Below are 23,880 nucleotides of genomic sequence, written 5' to 3' on the forward strand. Positions count from 1 at the left end.
AGTCGTCTTCCGGTAAAAATTAAAATGCTGGGTGTTTGCTCATCTGTGGAGCAGCTGATGAAATGATCATCTTCTGTGAGATAACGTAAAATTAAAGAATTGGTAGTTTTCAATAATCTTCTAATACTGTGCATCTAAGTACAATCTTAGTTTTCATACAGTTTTTGTGAGTAAAATTGCTGCAATGAGCATTACTATAGATATATATTTATTTATAGTCTATTCCATAGGGGAGGAAGCAGCATATTGTACTCAGACAAATTGAAAATGGCTATCCAATTCGAGTATCACTGCATTTCCGCCTAATCAAAATGCCATAAGAAAACATGAATGAATAATGAAATGAATTGTGTTCACCTATCAAACTTCCATTTTTATTCAGAGTGGTGGACACCACTGATTTTCTCAATAATTTCGTGATGTGCTATGCTGCACGATAGAGACTCTGGCACTGTTAAAATGTGTGAACGCAAGAATTAGGAGGGAAGAGTGTTCAAAGATCCCTTCATGCACTTTGATTTCTGTGGCAAAAAAACAAATCCTTGTCTTGGTTTTCCTCTCGGTAGTAAAGACCCATTGACCAGCAGACTCATTCATTCATCAGGTGCTTTGATGTGAGGCTGAACCAGCTGCCCACATTTACAGGTCGATCTGTGATATTATATAAGGAAATTGCGAGCTGGCAGGCGTATGTGAGGTTTTTATAAATCAGAATATTGTTCGGCGTACGTGAGTTTCCTCCTTTTTGTTCGCACGCACAGATTTAGTGTGGAGCTTACGCACCGTTTTATAAATGAGACTCTTCTTTAGTTACACAGCCTTCATGGGATAATGTTTTAAATTTGAAACTGAAGCTTCATTTTAGTTTCACACCCTGACACCCTACAGTTAACACAGACATTGTGGATTGCTGGTGTATCATGTTCATGTAAAGCTGATGATCATGTCGCTGTGGCTGAGCGACTATTGAGGTGTGTTGTTTGATGGCTCTGTTTCAGTACATTCAGCAGAACATTAGATCAGATTGCTCCAATATCGACAAAATCCTGGAGCCTCCGGAGGGTCAGGACGAAGGGGTGTGGAAGTACGAACACCTCAGGTATGTTGAACAACACATTTCCTTATGTTCTTGGGTGAGTCCACACAGGGTGTGGATTCATTTATTTTGAACGCTTTCTTTATTAATTTTGCACAATTCAACAAAACCGTACAAACAACGACAAATACAAATATAATACAGTTGGACAATTGCAGACTCCTCATGTTCAGAGTAAAATAAAGTTCAGTCCTATACTTTAATTACAAGCCTGTCATATTGCTGTGAACACCTTTCTGTTATTTATATGTGGAAATTGGAGTTCATGGCAAACATTCATGGATCAAGGCAACAAAAAATATATAACAATCTTCACAAGAAAAAATAAATGATAAAGAAATCTGGGGGGGGGGGGGAAATGATAAATTCTCCACAAACTCAATGAATGAAAACCAGAGTCTACTGTGATTTCTAAAACTACTTAACGAATCCTGACCTCCATCCTCTCAACCCTTCAACTAACCTGCAACCATTATTTTTTAATTTCTTCTAATTATGCTCTCGTTCTGTCCTTTTTGTAGGCAGTTCTGCCTGGAGCTCAATGGACTAGCTGTAAAACTGCAGGTAAGTGATCTGACTCGACATATATATATATATATATATATATATATATATATATATATATATATATATATATATATATATATATATATATATATATATATATATATATATATATATATATATAAAGAACGCACACTCAAGCTGTTGATTTACCTATTTTAAAAGGGGAACACCTGAATGAGCTCTACATACTTTAGGAGTCTGGGGTTAGACTAGTGGCAGAATCTGTGTACAAAGGCATTACAGCTGCTATTGGAGTGTTGTTGTTGTACATTGAATCACATGGCTGTAGTCCAAGGTATCAAGGTGTCATAAGTTATGAAAGACAGGTGTGTGTGTGTGTGTGTCCTTCTAAGTGGTTTAAAGGGACGCTTGTTTAATTTCAGAGCGAGTGCCATCCAGACACCTGCACCCAGATGACCGCCACAGAGCAGTGGATCTTTTTATGTGCTGCCCACAAGACGCCCAAAGAGGTGAGTCGAGACCCAAAGTTTACCCAAAGCCCACTTTGTGTGTGTGTGTGTGTGTTTATTCCCCCCCCTCATCACCTGCGTATGTGTTTTGTGCTGCTTTATCCACAGTGCCCTGCCATTGATTACACCAGGCACACGCTGGACGGAGCTGCCTGTCTTCTCAATAGCAACAAATACTTCCCCAGCAGGTCAGTCATCTTCCTTATTAAACATGTAATAAATGTGTTTTTTTTTTAAATTCATTTTGGGGGTAACGGAAAGTGTGAACAGATGGAGCGGTCTGTGAGAAGAAGTGGGTGTGCTTCTAAATCTGTGTTTTAGACGCTACTCGCCGATCCATCGATCACTTTAGTTTGACGCATTCTCGCTCCTCTTATTATATTGCCGGAGCGGCTCGTTGCTGTGGAGAGGGATCTCACTGTCGCCTCGCATTCAGTAGATTTGAGTTCACTAAGCCGCCGTTCGTCTCCCGCAGGGTGAGCATCAAGGAGTCATCGGTGGCCAAACTGGGCTCCGTCTGTCGTCGCATCTATAGGATTTTCTCTCATGCCTACTTCCATCATCGCCAGATATTTGACAAGTATGAGGTAGGTTTCCCTGGAAATGTACCAACTGCTCCTTATTTAAGGTCTTTTCTGGATTTGACAATAATGTGTGTGTGTGTGTGTTCAGAACGAAACGTTCCTGTGTCACCGGTTCACGCGCTTCGTCATGAAATACAACCTGATGTCCAAGGACAACCTGATCGTGCCCATTCTGGAGGAGGAGGTGCAGAACACCTCGTCAGCCGGGGAGAGCGAGGCCTAAAGGTCCGAGCTGCTGCTGCTGCTGCTGCTGCTGCTGCCACAAAGGGAGACACATGTAACACACACACACATACACACACACTACAGTGTATTGAGGCTCATGTCTAGTAACGCTGTCCATGCCCCTCCACCCTTGTCAACTGTGTCTATCTCAAAGGAAGTCAGGGGTAAAGAATAGCGGGAGCAGAGTTCAGCCACGCCTGCAGGACAAGATGTTTTTTTTCTTTCTTCTTCTATCCTATTTCCCCTTCAGATGCGCTGTCTCTGGACGCAGCCCCTGCTCTCACACTACTCCTGTAGGGGAGACCCCTTTTTTTTTTTTTTTCTTCTTCCCTTCCTTTTTTTTTTTTTTTTTAAATCTTCTTTTAGCAGCTGGATTTGCAAAATGTAATCATGGTGACCTGTATTGTTGACAAAGGCACACACACTGACGGCGTCTCTCCTCTCCCTCTGTACATACCCCTCTCTTAATTCACCATCGTGTTTTCTGATGGTGCTTCACCTTTTTTTTGTCTGCTTCCGTTCTCTCTCTATTCGCTTGTGTTGCCTACCAGCCAGTTTTTCGGGAGGGTCGTCCCATTAAGGGATCACTAAAGTAGCCTGCTGACTCAATAATGCTATTAAAACACAGATGTAGGTGTGTGGCTTGTGTGGTAGTGAACAAAGACAAACGTAACCTCTAGCTTTGTAAGTGTACTAGCAGTCGGATGTTCCTTCTCCTCTGAGAGGGCGTTTCAGAGTATTTTAGGAAGGCTTGTTGGCTAACTCTGATCCTGCTTTGTGGCATGCCCCCGTTTTTAATACTGTGTACAATGAGCCTGACATTCCCGCTCTTTCCTCTGTAGAAACCATGACTTCTTTTTTTTGGGACTGCGCTGCTCTCGGCCAGTTTTCACAAACACATTTTGACGAGTAAACGCAAGGAAAGGAGGAAATGTCGGCTGCATTTACGTGTCGGAGCACAAACCTCCCTTTTACCCTCTCCCCTCATTAAGTTATTTTGTGGGAGGAGTCTTGTCAATCCAAACCCACTTTATTTTTCTTTTTTTTAAATGGACTAAAATTTTGTTACTGTCGACATTTTCATGTCTGTTAATAAAAAAGACCTATTATTCAAGTGGTTGTGTGGACATTTTAATTATTATTCTGTGTTTTTTTTTTTTTGTCAGGAATGAGTCATAATGAGCACTGAAGGAGACTCAAGCCATGGGAAGAAAGTGTTTAATAAAATAGGAAGCAAAATGTACAACTCCAGAAAAAGAGAAAAGGCTGGAATATTAATACTGATATTTAGTAAAAACCTTGGCAAGTTTGTGGAGGAAAATACATTTAAAACATGTATGAATCACAAATTATACTTTTCTTGCATTTGATCACCTTTCCATCCCCCAAAAAGCAAAATAACATTCACCACAATTAGTTAAAAACCCAAATTTGCACAATGAATACTACTAACATCTAATATTTACAAAAGCATTGTCCTCAGAAATAAAAATCCCTTTAATTGCGATAAGAGAACTCTACAGATTTTAACACTTTCACGTCGCAGTGAACAGTTTTACAAAACAATTATACAAAAATCAACGCGGCAGAACCAGAGACGTCGTCTTTTTATTCCACAAAATCTTTCGAAGACTGGCGCCTACATTACCCACAATGCAACTTGACAGTTGGAGCCTGCAGCAGAGACGAGCTACAGACGTCTGGTAAACACATTTCTGTAACTTTTTAAAATTTTCAATCTTGTAGTCTTCAGAACAGACTCTTCATACAACCTTTTTCCTCACACATGCAGTCGTAGTTCCCAAACACCTGGACACAGACCCCTTAGAAAAAAATAGTAATCGTTGCATTAAAACGACGTCTCTGAAGAACTTCATCCATTAGAGAGAAGCAGGTGCGTTGCCAGTACCATATAAAGAAAGTAACGCATATCGTGGCTTTTTAATTAAAACTTTACAACCATTTCCAGATTATGAAATGGCAGCAGTCAGTTTAAACGAGGGGTTACAACACTTCCCAATAGCACCTGAACTCTAAAATCCTCCTCAGAGAAATACTGTTATCTGTACCAAAGTACACGGGGAAAACTCCCTGATAAATGTCCACATCCCTCAGCCAATAGGAGGAGAGGAGCTTGAACTGCTGACACATACGAAGGTAAAGTGTGATGTGAGGTGAAACGAGACCACTGGGCGTAAAACGTGTGATAAACTGAGAAAAATGAAAATAAGATGTGCGAGCTGGGTTAAAAAATAAAGTTTTTACCACCGGTGTTGTGCAGAAATCTGTGCTTGTGCTTTATAGTGTTGTGATTTCCCATGAGCACCTGAACTGCCCTTGAAAAAAGAAAGATGGAGTTAAATAATATGCTTTAAGTGTCGGTGTAAAAGTGTGGACATAGATCTAAATAATACCTCTTTCTCATTATGGCTTCATAACAAACATTTTCTTTCTTTTTCTTTTTAAAAGTGCAGAGTTCTTCTACGTTAAAAGTCTGTTAATAAAAGGAAAGGGACCACGAACAAGTCAGGTGGTTCTCTTTTCCTTCAGGGATCCAACAGCGTCATAAATCCCCCGCCGACCCGCTCACATGCAGGTGACCTCCGCTTTGCCCTCTTCCTGCTCGAAGCCGCCCTCCTCCAGGTGGGACAGGGCGCTGGGATACCCGCCGCCGAACACGGGGAACCCCCCGATGCCCCCGGCGGTCGGAGACAGATCCTCCTCCTCGTCCTCCGGCGGGACGGGGCGGCTGACCGCCCGGCTCACGGAGCGGCTGGACACGTCGCCGAGCACCGAGGACGCCTGGACGGAGGAGAGAGGAGTTAGTGTTGGGCGACCACGATCCCACTGTACAATAAAGAACAGGGGAAAGATAGATATTTTGTTTTATAGATCAGTAGAATCATTACCAGGCAAAGTAAAGAAGGAGCGTTTATGACACTGAACATGACTTATAGCTGTATTTTAACTGTGCAAAGTTTCCTTCAGTCCCTGAAAGGAGCCCTGATTTATTTTCTATCTCATATTTTCAACTTACCATGGGGATACTTTTATTATCACAGCTACATTTTCATCTTTTCTTTTACTGACGGAAATGGGCTTCCACAAATATAAACGCAACACTTCATATACACTACCCATACTTTGCATTTTTGCACTTCTCTATACTGTAGTTTAAGTTTAATTTCATTTCCTAAATGAATACTCTCTGCACTGTAAATATCTTTTCATCGCAGCTATTTATATATATATATATATATATATATGTATATATATATATATATATATATATATTTTTTTTATATATATATAAATAACTGTATATCTTTCATCCCAGTTGTTTTTATATTTTATTTTGTTTCTGTTAGTTGCTGCTACTCCAACAACAAATTTCCCATTGGGGATTAATAAAGTATATATTCATTCATTCATTCATTCATTCATTCAACACCCATTTTTGTTGAAATAAAGGTTTAAGTTAAGTTTTCACATTTCTATTCCCTTTGCCAAGATAATCACATATTTATAATAGTTTGTTTTATCATTAAAAGAAGGAAAAAGAGGACAACTCTAAAAGGAAGGACGCTTTGTGAACCTAGTCGGCTAAACGCCACTGCAAGTGAAGCGCAATCTCCACGTTGTCCACCAGGGGGCAGTGTGGCCACATAAATAGCTTTTCACAGTCTTCCTCCATTAATAGACGATACTGACTAAAGAAATAATGGCCTCTTTACACCGAAATACCCAAAAAACTAATTATGTGACAGGTGCTTGATTTAAAAAAATATATATTTTTACAATAAATACAAATAAACAAATGAAGTAAAACACTAATATGTTCACTGATCTATCTCTCTATAAAAGTAAAGTTGAATTGTGCGATCTCCCCCCCCCCCGCCCCCCTCACCTGGTTCCACGGCTGTCCCGACGCCGCCTGGCTCCTGACCGGCCGCTGCATAAACACCACCTGCTTCGTGGCCAGATTCCCGTCGCTGCTCACAAACAGAGGCGTCGGTTAGCTGAGGGCGCCGGCTCTTAAGACGCCGATCTTACGAGCTGGTGGCATATCTACCTGTCGTGGCGGATGATGGGGGTGGGCAGCACGCAGGTGAGCAGCCAACCAAACTCGGCCAGAGTGTGAAGGAGAGGCCCGTAGTCCGTTTTCACATTGGTGCCCTGAGTGTAGACATAATATATGCAATACACACATTACAGATCAGAAAATATGCCCAGCCCAGTTAGAAATACAGATATTGAACTATCCTGGTTCGGTCTCATGTCTTTTGGAGAGCCAGTATTTAAAAAAAAGAACATTTAAGGGATAAATTCCCTCAGAAGGCTGACTCTGCAAAAAGGTATTTTGCAGAGTCAGCTGTTTGTAAAGAGGAAGCTCTCCCATTCATTTGAATGGAGCCGACCCATCAATGCAGGACTGCCAACCAGGCGGCAACCTCCGGGTCTGATAAGTGAAGCAAACGCTGAAGTGCCTCAAACCTGCATTCTCTCTCCTGACCACCAGGGGGCGACTCCTCTGGTTGAATAGAAGTCTATATAAATGACTACTTCTCTCTTGATTTATTCCCTCAGTAAACATTGTAAACATGAGTTTATGTCTCAATCTCTAGTTTCAAGTCTTCTTCAATACAGCATGATGTTCATTTAGTACATTATGGTCATTTAGAGTTAGAAAGACCGTAAACAACGTCTCTACGTCACGCATTCCAAATATGGTAACGTCCGTTTATTGGTTGCAAAAAAGCCAGATATTCCAAGATGGCGACGGCCAAAAAGCCAAAATAGAGGCTTAAAAACGTAAGTCCACAAACCAACGGGTGACGACAAGATGACTATGACGGTAAAAAAGTTAAGTCGTGATAACTTTGTAAAATCTTGTATATTGTGCACTACGAGTAATGTTTTTCTTTTATGTAATTTGGGTGAACTGGCCCTTCAAAATAAGAGTTGCTCCCCCTGAACATGTCACACTGCCCGCTTTCATTTTCACGTTGCTTTCGTCAGAATGAGGCACACACACTTAAAGTCTTGTAAAAATGTGCCCATCTGCCATGTGGACTATTTCCATAATTCATTATCTATAATCATCATTTTAGTACGACTTTTATTTCCTATCTGGCTTAGTATTTTTTTAAACAATTGCATCATCTGCCTTAAACATTGACCTAAACAGCTCCCTTGCTTGAACACGTCTGTCTGATTTCTCACACACACACACACACACACACACACACACACACCTCGATGACGGTCCACTGCTCTACGACGATGGTGTCGTTGGCAGGAGGGGAGGTGCTTCTCTCCTCGTACACAAACAATCCCTCCAGCGACCTGGGCACCGGCTCACCTGGAACACACACACACACACACAGTAAAATGTAAACAAATAATGTCATGTTTTATAATCATATACAATAACCCACTTTTATAATACTGTTAGGCTGCAAATCCTTTCCATGCTGAAAGAGCGCAGAGGAATGTAATTGGGTTGATAATGACCCAGTTATCAGAAATAGGTTAGAGTGTGTGTGTGTGTGTGTGTGTGTGTGTGTATTTCAGCCCTCAGAGCTTTAAGGACGATGTCTGCCACTCTGCAGAGGAACAGGAAGTGAGGTCGCCGGGGTCGGGGAGACGACTCCAAATATAGACGTGGCGGGAGAGAGGAGGCGGAGGAGGGGTCGTAGCCAAAACAGGAAGTGACTGAGTTTGTGCGTGTGTGTGTGTGTGAATCACTGTTTTATGAGAATAATGGAAAAGGTAGAGATAGAAGAAGAAACACCAGTTGTTCTCAACTTTTTAGACACAAAGTCTCGCCTTCTTCACTCCTTTATAGATTTAAAATGCTCAAATAAAAACAAAAAAATACACTTAAATACTACTTTTGACTTCTACTCCACTAAATCTTAGAGGGAAACATTGTACTTTTTCCTACATTTATTTACTTTGTAGATAAAAACAAAACATATGATGTGTTATTAATGATGCAGTAGAATGCTACAAATGTACCCAGCAGTATACAAAGTATTCATTATAAATTAAAAAGTTCTAACATGTATTTCTAACAGTGATTTAAAACACTTTGAAAGGAGAATCTCAGCTCAATCAGTACTTCTACTGTTCAAACCAGTATAGAACATTTAGCTGATAATACTTTTACTTAAATAACATTTGAATTCTGGACTTTTACTTGTAATGGGAGTATTTTTAGAAGTATTTCAAAGTACTTCTCCCGCCGCTAGCTGTAGCTTAAAGGTCAGAAACGTCAAACCAACCTTTGGGCGTGTCCCAGTAGACGAAGGAGTCCACCAACGACCAGCCTTTGCGGTAGTAGGCGGCGGTCAGCTCCAGCCAATCGGCTTCCAGGGAGCTGACCACCTGACCCTTCCTGGAAACGCGCATGGAGAGCGCCCCCTGGTGGTACTGACAGGCCAGCGAGTCCAGAGGAGCGCAGCCCGGAGCCCAGGAGTGGAAGAAGACCAGCAACCTCAAGTCTGGAAGGAATGTATTTATACACTTTAGAGGCAAATATTGTACTTTTATTTCACAACAATAGTTGCGTTGCAGATTTAGATTGTTAATGTAAAATATAAGTAAATGAATGCACCACGATATATTATTTGTTGAGCTAAACAACAGTATATAAAGTATTTGAACTTCACCTTTACCGCTGCAACATCAAAGTGATAAACACATCAATGCATCAATAATTATAATCCAATATTATAGTGAATATACTTCTGAACTGTACTTTAAATATATGTTTATGCTAATACTTTTGTATATTTACTTAAATATGAATAGCTCAAAAGTGGTATTGCTACTTTTGGATAGGATAGGGTATATACTTTATTCATCCCCAAGGGGGATATATGCAAGCAGAGTTGCATATAAGACATTTAAGAAAATTAAATAATAAAAGTGCAAAAATATATGAAGTGTAAGTGCAAGTGTGTCTCCCACCACTGATGGATGTTTATTAGAATATTAGTTATTGCACTGAGAGTCTCACCAGGACTATAGGTGTTGTCCTCCGGCTCCCGGTCGCCGGGCGGAGTACCAGGAGGGGTGCGTGGAGGAGAGCGGCAGCTCCGCTTGGGACTGTGCACCCTGCCGTTGGTGACCCCGCTCACCTGCTGGAGGACCGAGCCAACGAATCGAACGCCCCCCCGGGCGCTGCTGTTCACCTGGCGGACAGACAAAAAGAAACAGTCAGACGACGTCTGAAGTGGAGGAAAGCAGCTGAAAGCAGAAAATACTGGAATGTGTAAAGATTCACAAGTGAACAACATGTGCAATGAAACACACATTATGTATTAACTGAAATGATCACATTTACCAGCTTTAAAGAAAAAACTATGATGGTTAAAATCAACATGGTCACCAAAATAAGATTCAGTTCATGTATTCTTTGGCAAGAAGAAATTCAAGTTTCCACTTTAAAGTATCCAAGGATATCAATATTAACAAGTTTTTAGGGATTTTTTTGAGGCGTGAAAAATTCGAAAGTTTTGTGTATTCTGCTCATTTAAGGAGTGATAAAAAGTGGAAATGATTTTGTGTTTAATTTAAGTCCTGACAATGTCAAAGTATATATTATTTCCAGGGGAAACGGGTGAACATATTCAATATTTCACTTCTTTAAAGGATTAAAGAATCCAACAAAGGTGGAAATATTCAGTATTTCACTTATTTGAAACGTCCTTTAAGCATCTTAAGAGTCTTGAAAAGAGAAATAATTCAATATTTTGACATTTACTTTTGTTTCAGAACCTTTTTTTAGATTCATCAAATGTGAAATGATCAAAATTGCACTTCCTAAAAGGATTTCATGGGCTCAAAAAGGGCAAAGCATCCAGTAGTTCCCTTATTTGACGCAATTTCGACCCCTCTGATTCTCCATGGGACCCCTCGGAGGAGCTGACCCCTCAGGTTGGGAACCGTAACTTTTAAAATGGATCCCACTGACCCGGTCGATGAGCGCTCGGACCGTGTCGCCCGTCAGCGACTCTCCAGGTAACGGCCACTCCTCCACCTTCAACATCGGCACGCTGTGACACATGGACGCCATCTGCTTACTGACAACACGCAGACAGACGGGAGAAAAAACATCCATGAGACAGAAAGTGAGACGAGTTCAGCGGTGACGGAACCTTCTTGTTCGCCTCCATCTGGAGGGTTCATAGTTCACTTGTAATTGTCACTGAGCTGCGGACACAAACACATAAATCATTCAGAGGCTCAGCGGGAGGCGGAGCAATTAACACAGAGGGTAAACAGCAATCTAACGTTCCTGCACGACATCCGGCATTTCCAACGTGAAAGGGAGTTTTTGCAAAATAAGTGTAAGTAAAAGTTGGAGTACAAAGGTTTTTACACACTTTTTTACTTGAGGTATTAAGGTAAAATACGTGTTGGGTAGAATGGTCCCTTTCAGACGGTAATATTATTATATATGTATTGGAATATTATTATGATAGTTTAACATTTAAGCAGTGTTTTAATGTCACAGCTGGTGGAGGTGAAGCACATTTAATTACTTTAAATACTGTCGGATAGTTTAATATACAGAACAGTGTCATATTTTATGAATTGGTCATCTTAATAATCTGTAGGGGAGTAAAAAAAGTACATGAATTTCCTCTGAAACGAACTGGAGTAAAAGGATAAAGTAGCATACAATTGAAATGCTCAAAGTAAGTAAAAATATCTCAAAGATTGTACCCAAGTACAGTAGTTGAGTAAATGTCCTTAGTTACTCTCCACTACTGCAAACGCCATCATTAACATTATTAATTCACCTCTACTGCAATATTATGAAAGAAATCCTCATCATAGTTACAGTCTCCCAACCAATCACAGCGCAGAGATCACAGATGCTTCACCTTCATTGGCTGCTGTGGGACCCCTGTTGTTGGGTGGATTTCTAGCCAATAGACATCGTGGTAGACTTAAGTCACACCAAAACATAGTCTCCTCCAGGCACGCCAGTCTGACCTCCTACCGGGGCTCTGCATTAATTATGCAGCGGATTTCATCCATCATTCATGTATTTACTAGACAGTATGGAGGCGAACATGTGGCCACACAGTGGGAAGGCATGTGTGGCAGAGGGAGTGGAGTAGAGGACACCTCTCACAGTCAATCCATACTTAACCAGCAGCCTTTGGGTCCAGATAATCCATGTCTTTCTTTCAGGGAGAACTCAGACTATTACCATCAGACATGGCGTCCCACAGGGGTCCGTTATTGGCCCACTACCATTCAGCCTGCCTTTGATGCTAATGTAGCCAATGTGTTAGATTTTTAGAGGCTTGACAAGTTGAAAGGACGCTATAGGAAGTTATAAACTAGTAAATAAGTGCAAACATCGTGAAAAACAGAGGCAAGCATTACAATTAGACCATGAGGTTTAAAGCTCAAAAGAGGGTTAGAATTGAAGTACCTGGATCTGGGACGGGCCAGGATGGCTCGGTAGAGCAGGCTGAAGGGGAGGGAGCGGGTTCGCCCCACAGACAGGATGATGGGGTGCAAGGCGGTCAGGACGTAGCCTTGTGTGTAGTAGGGCTGCAGGGCCTGAGGCAGCTCGGACAGGGACGCCACATACTGCACCGTCGGACGACTGCCTGCAGAAACAGACACAATCAGGAGGAGACGGTTCAGTAAAATGCATTCTAGCTGGTTTATAAAAAGTTATGCCACATGCATTTTAGGCCATGTGAACAAAGCTGAAAAATACCCTAATGTTCTAAAAGCTAAAGTACTTAGTTGGCGGCATAATGCAGTTTATTGCCCTTTTGCGGTAAACTGTTAATGCTCTGTCCTGTTTTTAGCCTCCCCATCAGTTCAAAAGACAAAATATATCCATTTGACTACTACAATTGTGTGACAAAACAGTAAAGTAGGTAAAAAACAAACAAACAGAAAATGTATGGCATCTTTGCTTGGAAAATTACTTTAAATGATTGACACACAAATTCAAAATCGGTGGGAAATACTGACACCTGACTTTATTCACAATACAACCCACCACAGAGAAAGCCATGTACCGTGGGTGGAAGCCCAAAATTATAAAAACAAAATGATAAAAAAAAATAAAAAAAAGACATTTCGCAGATTTGTCTGTATTCATGTAAACGTTCAGCATCCAAAAATCATGCACACGGTCTGGGAAAGTTCTCTTTTCCTTCCTGTGTAATTACTTAAACATCACTTTTCCACTGTTGCTACCGGAGACAGGAAAGCACACACACACACACACACTCTCACATATATATGCACACACGAACACATGGGGTCTGCCAGATGATGATGACGGAGCATACCAATTATTTTAATTCCAGTTATGTATTGTATTTTAGTTCAGCATCAGAGACGGTGCTATTTTTAGTAAGTTGTCACATATGAAACCACTTATTAGACAAACTTCCATCTGGCAAATTCCGCTCCTGTGGCGTGTGAAACTGACTGACACGTCACCTCCTTTACATCGAGGGTCTCGCAATATGAATATGACAGCGTTGCAGGTCTGGAAACGTCTGGTCTGGGACTTTTAATATCCTGAGTCCAGCTGCGTCAGACAGCTTCAAAGACTGATGACGGCCATAAAAACAACAACCACCAACATGTTGAGGGGAACGCCACAACCACCACGCTGTGACGTAAAGGTTCTATAAATACACCGAACACACACACACACACACACACACACACACACACACACACACACACACACACAGGTTCTGTGCTCCTCAAGCGGTGATGTCTGGGTGTGTTTTTTTTAACCATTACTAAAAGGTGCGTCTCCGAGACGGGCACAAGAAGAAATACAGTTTTATCCTCATGCTGCTGGGACATTTTCATTTTCATTATCCAACATGCTCTGACTGAGTGTTTAGTCTATAAAATGTCTCGCCTGGTTCAAGACTTCTCTGATGGTCAGAAATGTAGTTTTAAGTGAAACAAAACATCAATTTAGTCCAATTTCTAGTCGATAAAATGAAAGAAAATAGTGAAGAACGCCCGTCTATCTTTTTTTATGCATTGCATCTGTACCATTACTCCTTCATTCTCTGCTCAGATAGACGTGACTCCACTATATCTTTGCAGAGCAAATAGTTGATGATGCTCCGAATATCAAATTTGGCACCTTTAAAAATGGATGCCACCTGCAGTATTAATCAACTCCTAAGCATTCTGATGAAGGTGCAGGGTTCGTGTGCAGGCATCTCTTGAATATTTGCACATGAGCGCCCATCGCTGTGTGAATACTGATCTACATGCCGATTACAACTTTGGAAAATCAATTAACACCCTTCGAGGGGTTTGCACGTCAGATCACATGTCATCTCATTTCGGTTCTCATGTTGCCCGTTTCCTCAGCAGCTTCAGGAGGTGCAAAGAGTGCGCGGTCAGTTGCGAGGCGCTGGTGCTGTGTTGCTGTTGTTTTTCCCCTCAAAAACTCTGGCTGGAAATCCCTGTGACCATCACCATACTTCCTGTGTCCACAAAGAGGGGCTGTTCACAGAGGGGCTTGGCTTCGTGCCCCATGAAGACACACACACACACACACACACACAGTCCATTTAACACACTTCAAGTTGTGTGTGTGAGAGCATTCCTCACTACAACCCCCCACATTCTCACGGACAAACACCCCAGAGATGGGGAAAGACCGGTCCACAGCGGCGAGGTCTCTGCAGCCTCTGAATGGCTCGTCTGGCTCCATTAAGAGGCCGAAGCCCACCAGAACCTCGGTGAAGCCACAGCCTCCTCGCATTCCTGTGGGCTTAAAAAAAAAAATCCCACCCCAAAACACTTCAATATAGATTTAACTCGTAAATGATGCAGCTGGTGGACAAAGTCAGCGCTTCGCTCAACTTTTAGGGGCAACTTTCTTTTCCTTTGGGGAGGATGAAACGGAGCCGGTCGAGTCAAACGTGGATCACCGGCAACGTCTGGAGGGTCGCACTGAAGAAAGAAGAAAAACAGGCGACCACGCTGCGGATAATGGCTCCCAGGAGGACCATGATGTCATGCACACACACACACACACACACACACACCTCCAACCAGGGCTTTTGTTTGCAGCCTTTTTGCTTGTCTCCTCCCCTGCTTTCAGTCTTCACCCCCCTCCCATCCTGCTGCCACTCGCCCCGTCAGCCCGCACACTGAGGCCTCTGTTTAGTGATGTGTGGGAGAAAAAAAAAGGAAGAGGAGGAGAGGAAGAACTGAGGACTAGCAAAGAGGGTGGGAGCTGGCAGGATGGGTGAGGGAGGAGAGGGGAGGAGGTGGAGGATGTTAAGGGGCTCAAGTGGAGTTGAGCAACAACTGAGGGCACAGAGAAGGGCGAGAGAATGGGAGGCGAAGGAGGGAGGAAGGAGCCAGACAGCAGTTACGAGATGGATTTTATGAGCCCGTATGTGAATGGGAGAGAAGGTGTGAAAAGGAGAAAGCAGCCTGGCAACAAGGAGTAACCCCCACCGCCCCCTAAAAAAAACAAAAAACAAGCGTAACACGAGAAGGAGAAAACAAGCAGCTCCGTGAGAACGCTTTGACGCCAACAAGCCAACGTCGGCACGCTCACTATTAGAGTTTTACCGTCGCAGTTTGCTCACGTCACGCATGTGCAACTCAAATCCCTGCGTCCGAAATCGAGGACGGAAGCGCGGCTAACGATGTCTGTTGACAGCTGCACATCTGGAGTCCCGAGCAACCAGATGCAGGAATCGCTGCTTGATAATATATACATGTCAGGAAACGAGTCAGTGAAACGCAGTCGACCTGCTTTATTAAAAGGTTACTGCCACATGTGTGCTTTAGGCCCCCAAATGTGGACAAAGCTGAGAATGCTCTCATGATCTAAAAGCTCCAAAATGCTAAATGCTTCATTCGAACACCAGTTGAGCGTCTCTCTGTTTTAACAGTCGGCTTGTGAGTTAAGGTAAAAGTGCAGATTAGTTGATGATGATGCAGTTCTGTTAATGCTCAGTGCTATTTTAGGACCTCCCGTCTCCCCCGCCCTTCATCCCCCAAAACACAAAGATATCGAATACTAAAATACTTGATTGACAGATAAATGCAAATATGCCGAGGTCAGCACGAGACGTGCAACTCTCAACAGCGATGACGTGTTGTTGTTGTGGAGCGGTAATGAGCTGATAAAGTATGATGATGATGATGATGATGATGATATATTGGATCTGTGCAAAGACTCGCCGACACCCGATCCAGCATGTTAGGCTTTATCGTAGGGATTTATGATACTGTATTGGATAAAACTCTGCTTTAGTTTGGCAGCTACAATGCCACAGTTACATCACATTGTGAGAGATTAGTAAAACCTAAATAAAATCGATTCAGCTGATTCAATAGACAGGTTTTTTTTGCACTTGTTTACATGCCGCTCAGAAACCATGACATCACTAAAGGTAAGCCTGCATGAAGACTCCCAAGTCGGAGAAAGAGGACGAGTTCCTGTTCTTCAAATTTCTGAAGATATTGCATCATTTTATTTTATGGGTGGTTTAGTGATGACCCAAAAATATTAGATAGTTGACATATGATCCATTCTTCAAGTTGATGTGGTGAACTCGATAAAAAACGATGTAGATGGTTTTTTTTTTTTTTTTTTTTTTTTACACATCCAGCGGTTACAACATGAAGTTGTTCATTTTGGACGAAATTTCGCAACATTGTACTCGCACAAACATCTACATCGTTTTTTATCGACTATGTGGTTCATTCGCGTTATTTGTGTCTGGGTTCATAATAATATTCGTAGCTTGGTGATTTCACCGACTCCTCCACCGTTATTCGCAACCAGTCGCGTCCGAGCATTGACTTTGCATGTAATCTACTCGTGCGAAACATTTGCAATGCTTTGTGTGAACGCAGCATTACAGTCCAACTGATGAACGCAAGTCCGATATTCACTCTCTTTTAGCTCCTTTTTTGGTCTCCACCAACCTCAGAGAAATGTCTCTTCAGGTGTTAAATGCTTCACTAACTTTACGAGATCGTTTCCAACTGTGTCTGTCTGCCGCTGAGCAGGACGTGTACAACTTTTTTTAGAGCTTTTTCTCAGAAAATGACACTATGAGAGATTGAACCAGAGCCGTAAAGGTTGGAGGCCTGATGGATAAAACACAAACCGATTGGAGGTTTCTAACCCACCAATGTGGCCATCTCCGCTCCTCATTACGCCAATCAACTGGAATCAAAAGATAATTGCATCCCGAGTGCAGGTTTCCAGGTTTGTGTCGCCCTTCAAGTCTCCTCTAAATGCAATAATGGAAGTACTGGCTTTAATCTGAAATAATCCAGCATTAGACGGAGATTACAGAAAATCGCACTCATCCCTGAAAATAATGACGAGCACTGGCCGGCAGATAGAGTCCCGTTCACGATGAAGACGGGGAATCGATGCCTCGGCAGGTCAGGCCGCATCACGACCAATCAGTCGCCATCTCTTTGCAGATTAGGTTTCAATTCATCCCACATTTAACTCAACCAACTTCAGCGGAGTTCATCCAACCAGCGATGAAATGCGTCGCCTCAGTTTAAGCCTTCTCTCCACCCGCAGATCCCTTTGTATTGTCCCATTTATTCATCTAGGCCTGACCTGCCATCGCTGAGCAACTTCTCCCATCATCCTCTTCTCCTTGATTGCCTTCAGAGTTCGCGTCGAGTCTTTGCGTGACACCGCTCCATGTGCAGGGGAGTAGAAGCTCGTCAGCCTCAGGCAATAATTCATCGCAAGAGAAAACAGAGTTTTTATTGAAAAAAAAAGAAGCTATTTATCTTAAAAGAAATTTCACTTTAAGATAAGACAACTTTATTCATGCCAGGGGAAACTGTTGCGCAGCAGTTGCGGCACAAAGTATGCTCACAATGACAATGCTAACATGCTAATGCTAACCATGTTTACCATCTCACTTTAGTGTGTTAGCATGAACACAAAGTAGAGATGAGGCTGATGGGAGCGGCGTTAGTTTCACAGATCTTGGTCATAAACAAAAAGTTATGACTCATCCACGTGAGTGTGTGTACCAAACAATCCATTCAATTGTTGTTGAGATATTTCATAAAATAAAACATGTCAACCTCATCGTGCTGCAAAAGGAAAAGTCAGAGGGTTCCCAAAGTCAACAGGCCTCGTCCTCTGGGGACCATGAATGTCCTGGCAATCATCCAATAGTTGTAGAAATATTTAGTCGGCATTAAAGTGGTCGACCATCCGACATCCGACATGCTACTGGCGGAAAATCTGCAATAAATCAATAGAAAAACAGCCGAAATCTCTTTCGCTTCATCCTTTTCTGATCAGCAAAACAAAAGCGGATCAGACCGAGCCGGGACCCTCGTTAACCTCCTCACCATGTTTTAATAAAACGATGATTAAGTTGCTCTCATTTACAGATCTTTGTGTTTCTGAATGAACAGGTAATCAGGTAAACAGTGAGTCATGAGCTACTGACCTGAGATCATAAATCCTCATCTTATAAACAATAAATACAAAAAAAGCAAAAATAATAATACAAATACAACTTGATTATATTATTTATGATACATGTCTTCCAAAATGTTAGCTGCAGCACAATTTTATGTCTTCGATCGATCTAAATTTATTTAGTTTCACTTTGTTTTAAATATTTTAATTGTTCTGGAGAAGCTTATTTTTCCAGATAAGATTCTTGTGACTTCTTCAACTCAAACACAGTTTGTTTACTGGACTGAGCTTTAAAAGTAAGGAACACAATGAGCACAATAAAAAAGATCAATACCTATATAAAGAGCTCTTCAGAGTCCACATGACTCCTCTCTCATGTGCCGTGCAGCGATCAGTAATGAGCTCGGGGAAGAATCGGCCATTAGCTGCTTTGATGTGCTGCCTCTGGCTCCAGGCCTCCACGTCCAGCATCCTCTCGGTCGGGGGGGAAATCCAGGCCAAGAGTACGGGACATACAATGATGTGTGTGTGTGTGTGTGTGTGTGTGAGTGAGAGATGAGGCAGATAAAAGTGAGTTGTGACAGTAGCGCTGGGTGTGTGTCCCAGAAACGTTTCATCGTTTCAAGGAGAAGCGAGGCCAGAGCAGGGTGGAGTGGTGTGTGTGTGTGTGTGTGAGTGTGTGTGTGTCTGATATTAAACTACAGTGATCGGCTTCTTAAAATTAATCTGCGCTTGGGGGTTGGTGCAGGTGGTGGAACTTGCCTGAACAAAAAACACATAAAAAAAAAAAAAAATAGATATGCAACAAGGAGATATGCGAGGCGTCTGTCAGCCAGCTGCTTGTCAGGAATGTAATGCGCCGACAGATGTGTTATTCTTTTCCAAAATAACACTCAGGACTACCGAGTCTCGACACCTCCTGCTCCAACAAACTCATTCAGCCCATTAAAGCTGGAAAGACAGATTTTATTTTTCTTGTATGCCGAGTGTTAACTCACATAACATGCGGCGACCTCCGGGTCTGAAAAGTCAAGCCAATGATAAAGTGCCTCAAACCTGCATTCTCTCTCCTGACCACCAGGGGGTGACTCCTCTGGTTGTATAGAAGTCTATGCTTTATGTGTTAAACCTGCATTCTCTCTCCTGACCACTAGGGGGCGACTCCTCTGGTTGTATAGAAGTCTATGCTTCGTGTGTTAAACCTGCATTCTCTCTCCTGACCACCAGGAGGTGACTCCTCTGGTTGTATAGAAGTCTATGCTTCATGTGTTAAAGCTGCATTTTCTCCTGACCACCAGGGGGCGACTCCTCAGGTTGTATAGAAGTCTATGCTTCATGTGTTAAAGCTGCATTCTCTCTCCTGACCACTAGGGGGCGACTCCTCTGGCTGTATAGAAGTATATGCTTCATGTGTTAAAGCTGCATTCTCTCTCCTGACCACCAGGAGGTGACTCCTCTGGTTGTATAGAAGTCTATGCTTCATGTGTTAAAGCTGCATTCTCTCCTGACCACCAGGGGGCGACTCCTCTGGTTGTATAGAAGTCTATGCTTCATGTGTTCAACCTGCATTCTCTCTCCTGACCACTAGGGGGCGACTCCTCTGGTTGTATAGAAGTCTATGCTTCATGTGTTAAAGCTGCATTCTCTCTCCTAACCACCAGGAGGTGACTCCTCTGGTTGTATAGAAGTCTATATAAATGACTCTACTTCTCTTGATTTATTCCCTCAGTAAACATTGTAAACATGAGTTTATGTCTCAATCTCTAGTTTCAAGTCTTCTTCAATACAGCATGATGTTCATTTAGTAAATTATGGTCATTTAGAGTCAAACAGACCATAAAGTGGAGCATACTTGAGGGCGGGGCTACACGGTGATTGACAGGTCGCTGCCTGTGCGTCCTCCAGTCCAGATACAGTTACTTTAAATAAGACATCTGCAACCGATTCAGGGTTCAAATTAAGAAGCTGTGGTAGTCAAGATGTAGTCGCCCAGTCACGCCCGAACATGTCATCCCACTTTACGCCACTAGAGGCAAAACAAATCTGATATAATATCATTAATATTGCATGGTTGATGGCGTTTATCAAATAGTTTTCATTAAACCGGAGCACCTTTGAGCGCTCTTCATGTTTCAACTGGAATTTGGGAGCGGATCACATGTCCTCTCCATCGGGGAGGACATGTGATCCGCCTGCAGAGCCTCACTTGGAGCGAGGATCCGGTTCTACGCCAGGAAAACACACATTTAGTGCCACATTTTGTCGGCTTTTCATCTTTCACTTTGGCAGAAACCAAGACACAGAGAATGGCCAATTTTCATTTCTAACCAAATCATTAAAAAAAACAAAAAAACAACGTTCTTACTCAAGTAAACAGTTTAGAGCCTCGTAAAAAAGAGAAAGAAATGCCTGTGAGGATGCCAGCCGTCACCAGACTGCACATGACTACTACAGATTGGAATCAAGCCGGTTTTTACCTTCAGCTGTGCCAATTATGGCGGCGTCACACTCGGAGACGCACACTCACACATTTTAAGTCGGCGACCGTCAAGCGGAGCCAGGAAGACCGGCTGAACGTGAAAACTGCACTTTTATTATTATTTTTACCATTAATTTGGTGGTAAAAATGCATTCAGAGTGTTGGATTTCTCTTTACTTTCCTTAATAAATAAATGAAATCACATACAGCTGTATTCTGATAATATATAATTGTTCAATGACTCACATGGAAGTATTCCGGGATGGAAGTGACCAGATTTGGGCCAGGGAGCGCCGGTTTGATCATTTGCAGGTGAAAATGTGGTGGATTAGTCGGGCATGTCCGGATCAGGATACAGCTGGAAACAACTCACGCTCTACAGTGTGTATCCCAACAACACCGACTCCTAAAGATGGACGCAAGGTCGGCAACCAGGCCGCGGCTTTTGGTTGCCAAAACTGAAAATATGGCATTTTTAAGTCACCTTATATTTTGAGTATTAAGTATGAAGATACCATACAGTTATATGACTTCACAAATGTCCTTTTCGATCATGTTCATCTGGCTAAACATATATATATTTAAAAAAAAGCCAAGTCCGAAACTTGGTTGCCAATTTCTCAGAACGGTTGCCTTACTGTCGAGCCCTGCGGGCAACTTCTCACCGTCAACGTACGCCAACCAACAGTTCTAACTGACACCATTAGAAATAAGAATATTTCTCTTCTAATTCTGAGCCAGCCAGGGGCAAAAAACGTGCACTTTTAGTTGACGTGCATTGCCGGTGAGGAGTTGCCCCGAGCCGCTACGTTGCAATTTGCTTTGTTTAGCAACTGCAGCGGTCTCGATCAACATTGCACCGATTAAAAAAAACTAATAAAGTTGTCCCCATTAGTCACTTAGACACACACAAAAAAAAAAGGGAAAATAGAGAAGTTCCCCTTTAAGACGGAGACTATCGAGCAGATTATGATTATGAGTCGTGCACGACGACCCAGTTGGACCGGTTCTGCTCCGGTCCGGGTCCGCTGGTGTGAGATTTAGTTTTACCTGAAGGTAGCTTTGTTTCACGAAGCACGTGTCCGTTCAGGATCTCACCAAAACTCTGCACGTTCAGCCCAAATGTCAAACTGCATATACAAAACAGCCCGGGCTGCTGGTTGGCGTCCATGTTTGTTTTCTCCAGCGAGCAACAGGCATTCTTTTTGCTAGTTTCTGACACTTTACAGGCAAAAGATTATTGGTAAATAAAGAAAACCGTTGTTAGTCCACATGATGGGCTCTAATGCAGACGGGACCCTGAGGTCATTCCGTACTTTACTTCCCTGACCCCCACACACCCTCTAATTTTGGAAAGCAGCGCTCTCCTCCGTGATTCATTACCGTGCCGGCCTGCTGTTTTACGTGCTCGGCTCCCATTCAGAACTTAATCACCATTTCCTTCCAAATAGGTCACCGTCACAACCGCCAGTCTGAGGCCCAGATGAAGGGATTATCCTCAAATAAAAAAAATAAAAGTCTCTCGGCCATCTGAGATTATCACACATGCTCAAATTAGATTCCATATCCCAGCAGGTGGGGGTTTCTCTCTGCATTTTGCTGCATGCCTGGCACATGGAGAGCGGTGTGTGTGTGTGTGTGTGTGTGTGTGTGTGTGTGTGTGTGTGTGTGTGTGTGTGTCAGCCAAGGGAAGAAGGCAGCAAAGACCTTGTGTGACCTATTTCTAGATACGCTGAACCAACCGCCCTGTTGCCAGGAGAAGTTCACAGTTTGATGCGGTCACGTTGAAACACATTTTATTTTGAAAGGGCTTTCACATGCAAGAATCACATAAAAAAAAACATTAACAGGTAAATATTGGCCCTTGTGTCAGTAATAAAATGTTCCAATAAAACTACCTTTTTTAAAGGACACATACACAACGATGGGACAACTGGAGGCACCGTCAGGCCTTTTAAAAAAGGGGAAAACACTAAATATCTTCTTAATAGTTATTAGATGGACCAGCTGGAGGATTTATATATTAATTGTAGTGTGCTTAGCTCCATTTAGATCACATTAGTGTTCCTTCAAGAGTAAGAGCAACAAATGCAAAGTATTTTTCCTGATTGATTGTTCTATAAAATGTCAGAAAACATTGGACAATAGTGTCAAAAAGTCCAAGTTGGGTTTTAGATTGAAAACAAGAAGAGGAAACTAAACAGTATGCAATAATCACGATATATAAAGACATTTAATAGTCAGTCAAGATATTGAACAATCAATCAATTGTTTCAGGTTGAATGAAAACAAGTTTAAATTACAATAATAACATATTAAATGTAAGACAAGCATCAGATCTTCACATTTAAAAAACATGAGACCAGAAAATACTTGGCTTTTTTGTTGTTGTTGTAAATAGTTGCTCTTTTGGTCGATTAATCAACTAATCAATTAAGCGTTTGTTTACTCTGAACAGTCCAACACCTAAATATAATCTATTTTTGTTGTTGTTTAGAAAAGCAGCTTGAACAGGAGCTTCTTTGATCAATTAATGACTTCAATGATTAACCAATCAATCATGTAGCCTGTTAATTGACTGTCAATTGACTAATCACTTTAATTGATTAATTAACTGTTCCAGATATAATAACTTATGTAGTTCTGTCTCGGTGTCAACATAAAGTACGGATAAACATATTGATTGATTGATTGATTTCGATCGTGATCGATGACCTGCGCCTACCTTCCAGGCTGAAGTCCAGCAGCACGTACTCGTACACGGTGTCCGTGTGGCTCTCCACCTGCGCTCGCTTCAGGGTGGAGTAGATCTTCCCGGGACTGCTGTCCTCCGGGTCCTCCAGCTTCCTCAAGCCGCAGCCCATGGCCTCCGAGGCGGCGTGAGAGCACCGGAGGAGCGCGGTGGAGGAGCCGACGAGATTCTCTCTCTCTTTGGGCGCTGGAAACTTTTTTTAACGGGACCGCTCCATCATCATCATCATCACCTCCTCGGTGCT

At 42.3% G+C, this 23,880-nt stretch overlaps 2 protein-coding genes across 3 annotated transcripts in view; one reads left to right on the forward strand and one right to left on the reverse strand.

Annotated features, from left to right (window-relative positions):
* Nucleotides 1-3,235, forward strand: part of LOC306747729 (MOB-like protein phocein) — a 10,369-nt gene extending 7,134 nt beyond the window's left edge. For both annotated transcript variants that reach the window (XM_079230816.1, XM_079230815.1), the window contains 6 exons: nucleotides 999-1,099; nucleotides 1,618-1,660; nucleotides 2,047-2,133; nucleotides 2,242-2,321; nucleotides 2,609-2,720; nucleotides 2,806-3,235. In XM_079230816.1, the coding sequence (XP_079086942.1) occupies nucleotides 999-1,099; nucleotides 1,618-1,660; nucleotides 2,047-2,133; nucleotides 2,242-2,321; nucleotides 2,609-2,720; nucleotides 2,806-2,940 (558 nt within the window). In that variant the 3' untranslated portion in view covers nucleotides 2,941-3,235. The remainder of the gene's footprint in view (nucleotides 1-998; nucleotides 1,100-1,617; nucleotides 1,661-2,046; nucleotides 2,134-2,241; nucleotides 2,322-2,608; nucleotides 2,721-2,805) is intronic.
* Nucleotides 3,236-5,528: 2,293 nt separating this feature from the next.
* On the reverse strand, nucleotides 5,529-23,748 carry rftn2 (raftlin family member 2; the record flags this gene model as incomplete). Its single annotated transcript, XM_079231115.1, has 9 exons — nucleotides 5,529-5,744; nucleotides 6,850-6,934; nucleotides 7,015-7,118; nucleotides 8,198-8,304; nucleotides 9,230-9,448; nucleotides 9,967-10,141; nucleotides 10,924-11,032; nucleotides 12,400-12,580; nucleotides 23,610-23,748. The coding sequence occupies 9 exons, from the start codon at nucleotides 23,746-23,748 to the stop codon at nucleotides 5,529-5,531; spliced, it is 1,335 nt and encodes a 444-aa protein (XP_079087241.1).
* Between the last annotated feature and the right edge of the window lie 132 nt (nucleotides 23,749-23,880).

The sequence above is a fragment of the Taurulus bubalis genome (genome assembly GCF_910589615.1).
Source record: "Taurulus bubalis genome assembly, chromosome: 15".
Lineage (NCBI taxonomy): Eukaryota > Metazoa > Chordata > Actinopteri > Perciformes > Cottidae > Taurulus > Taurulus bubalis.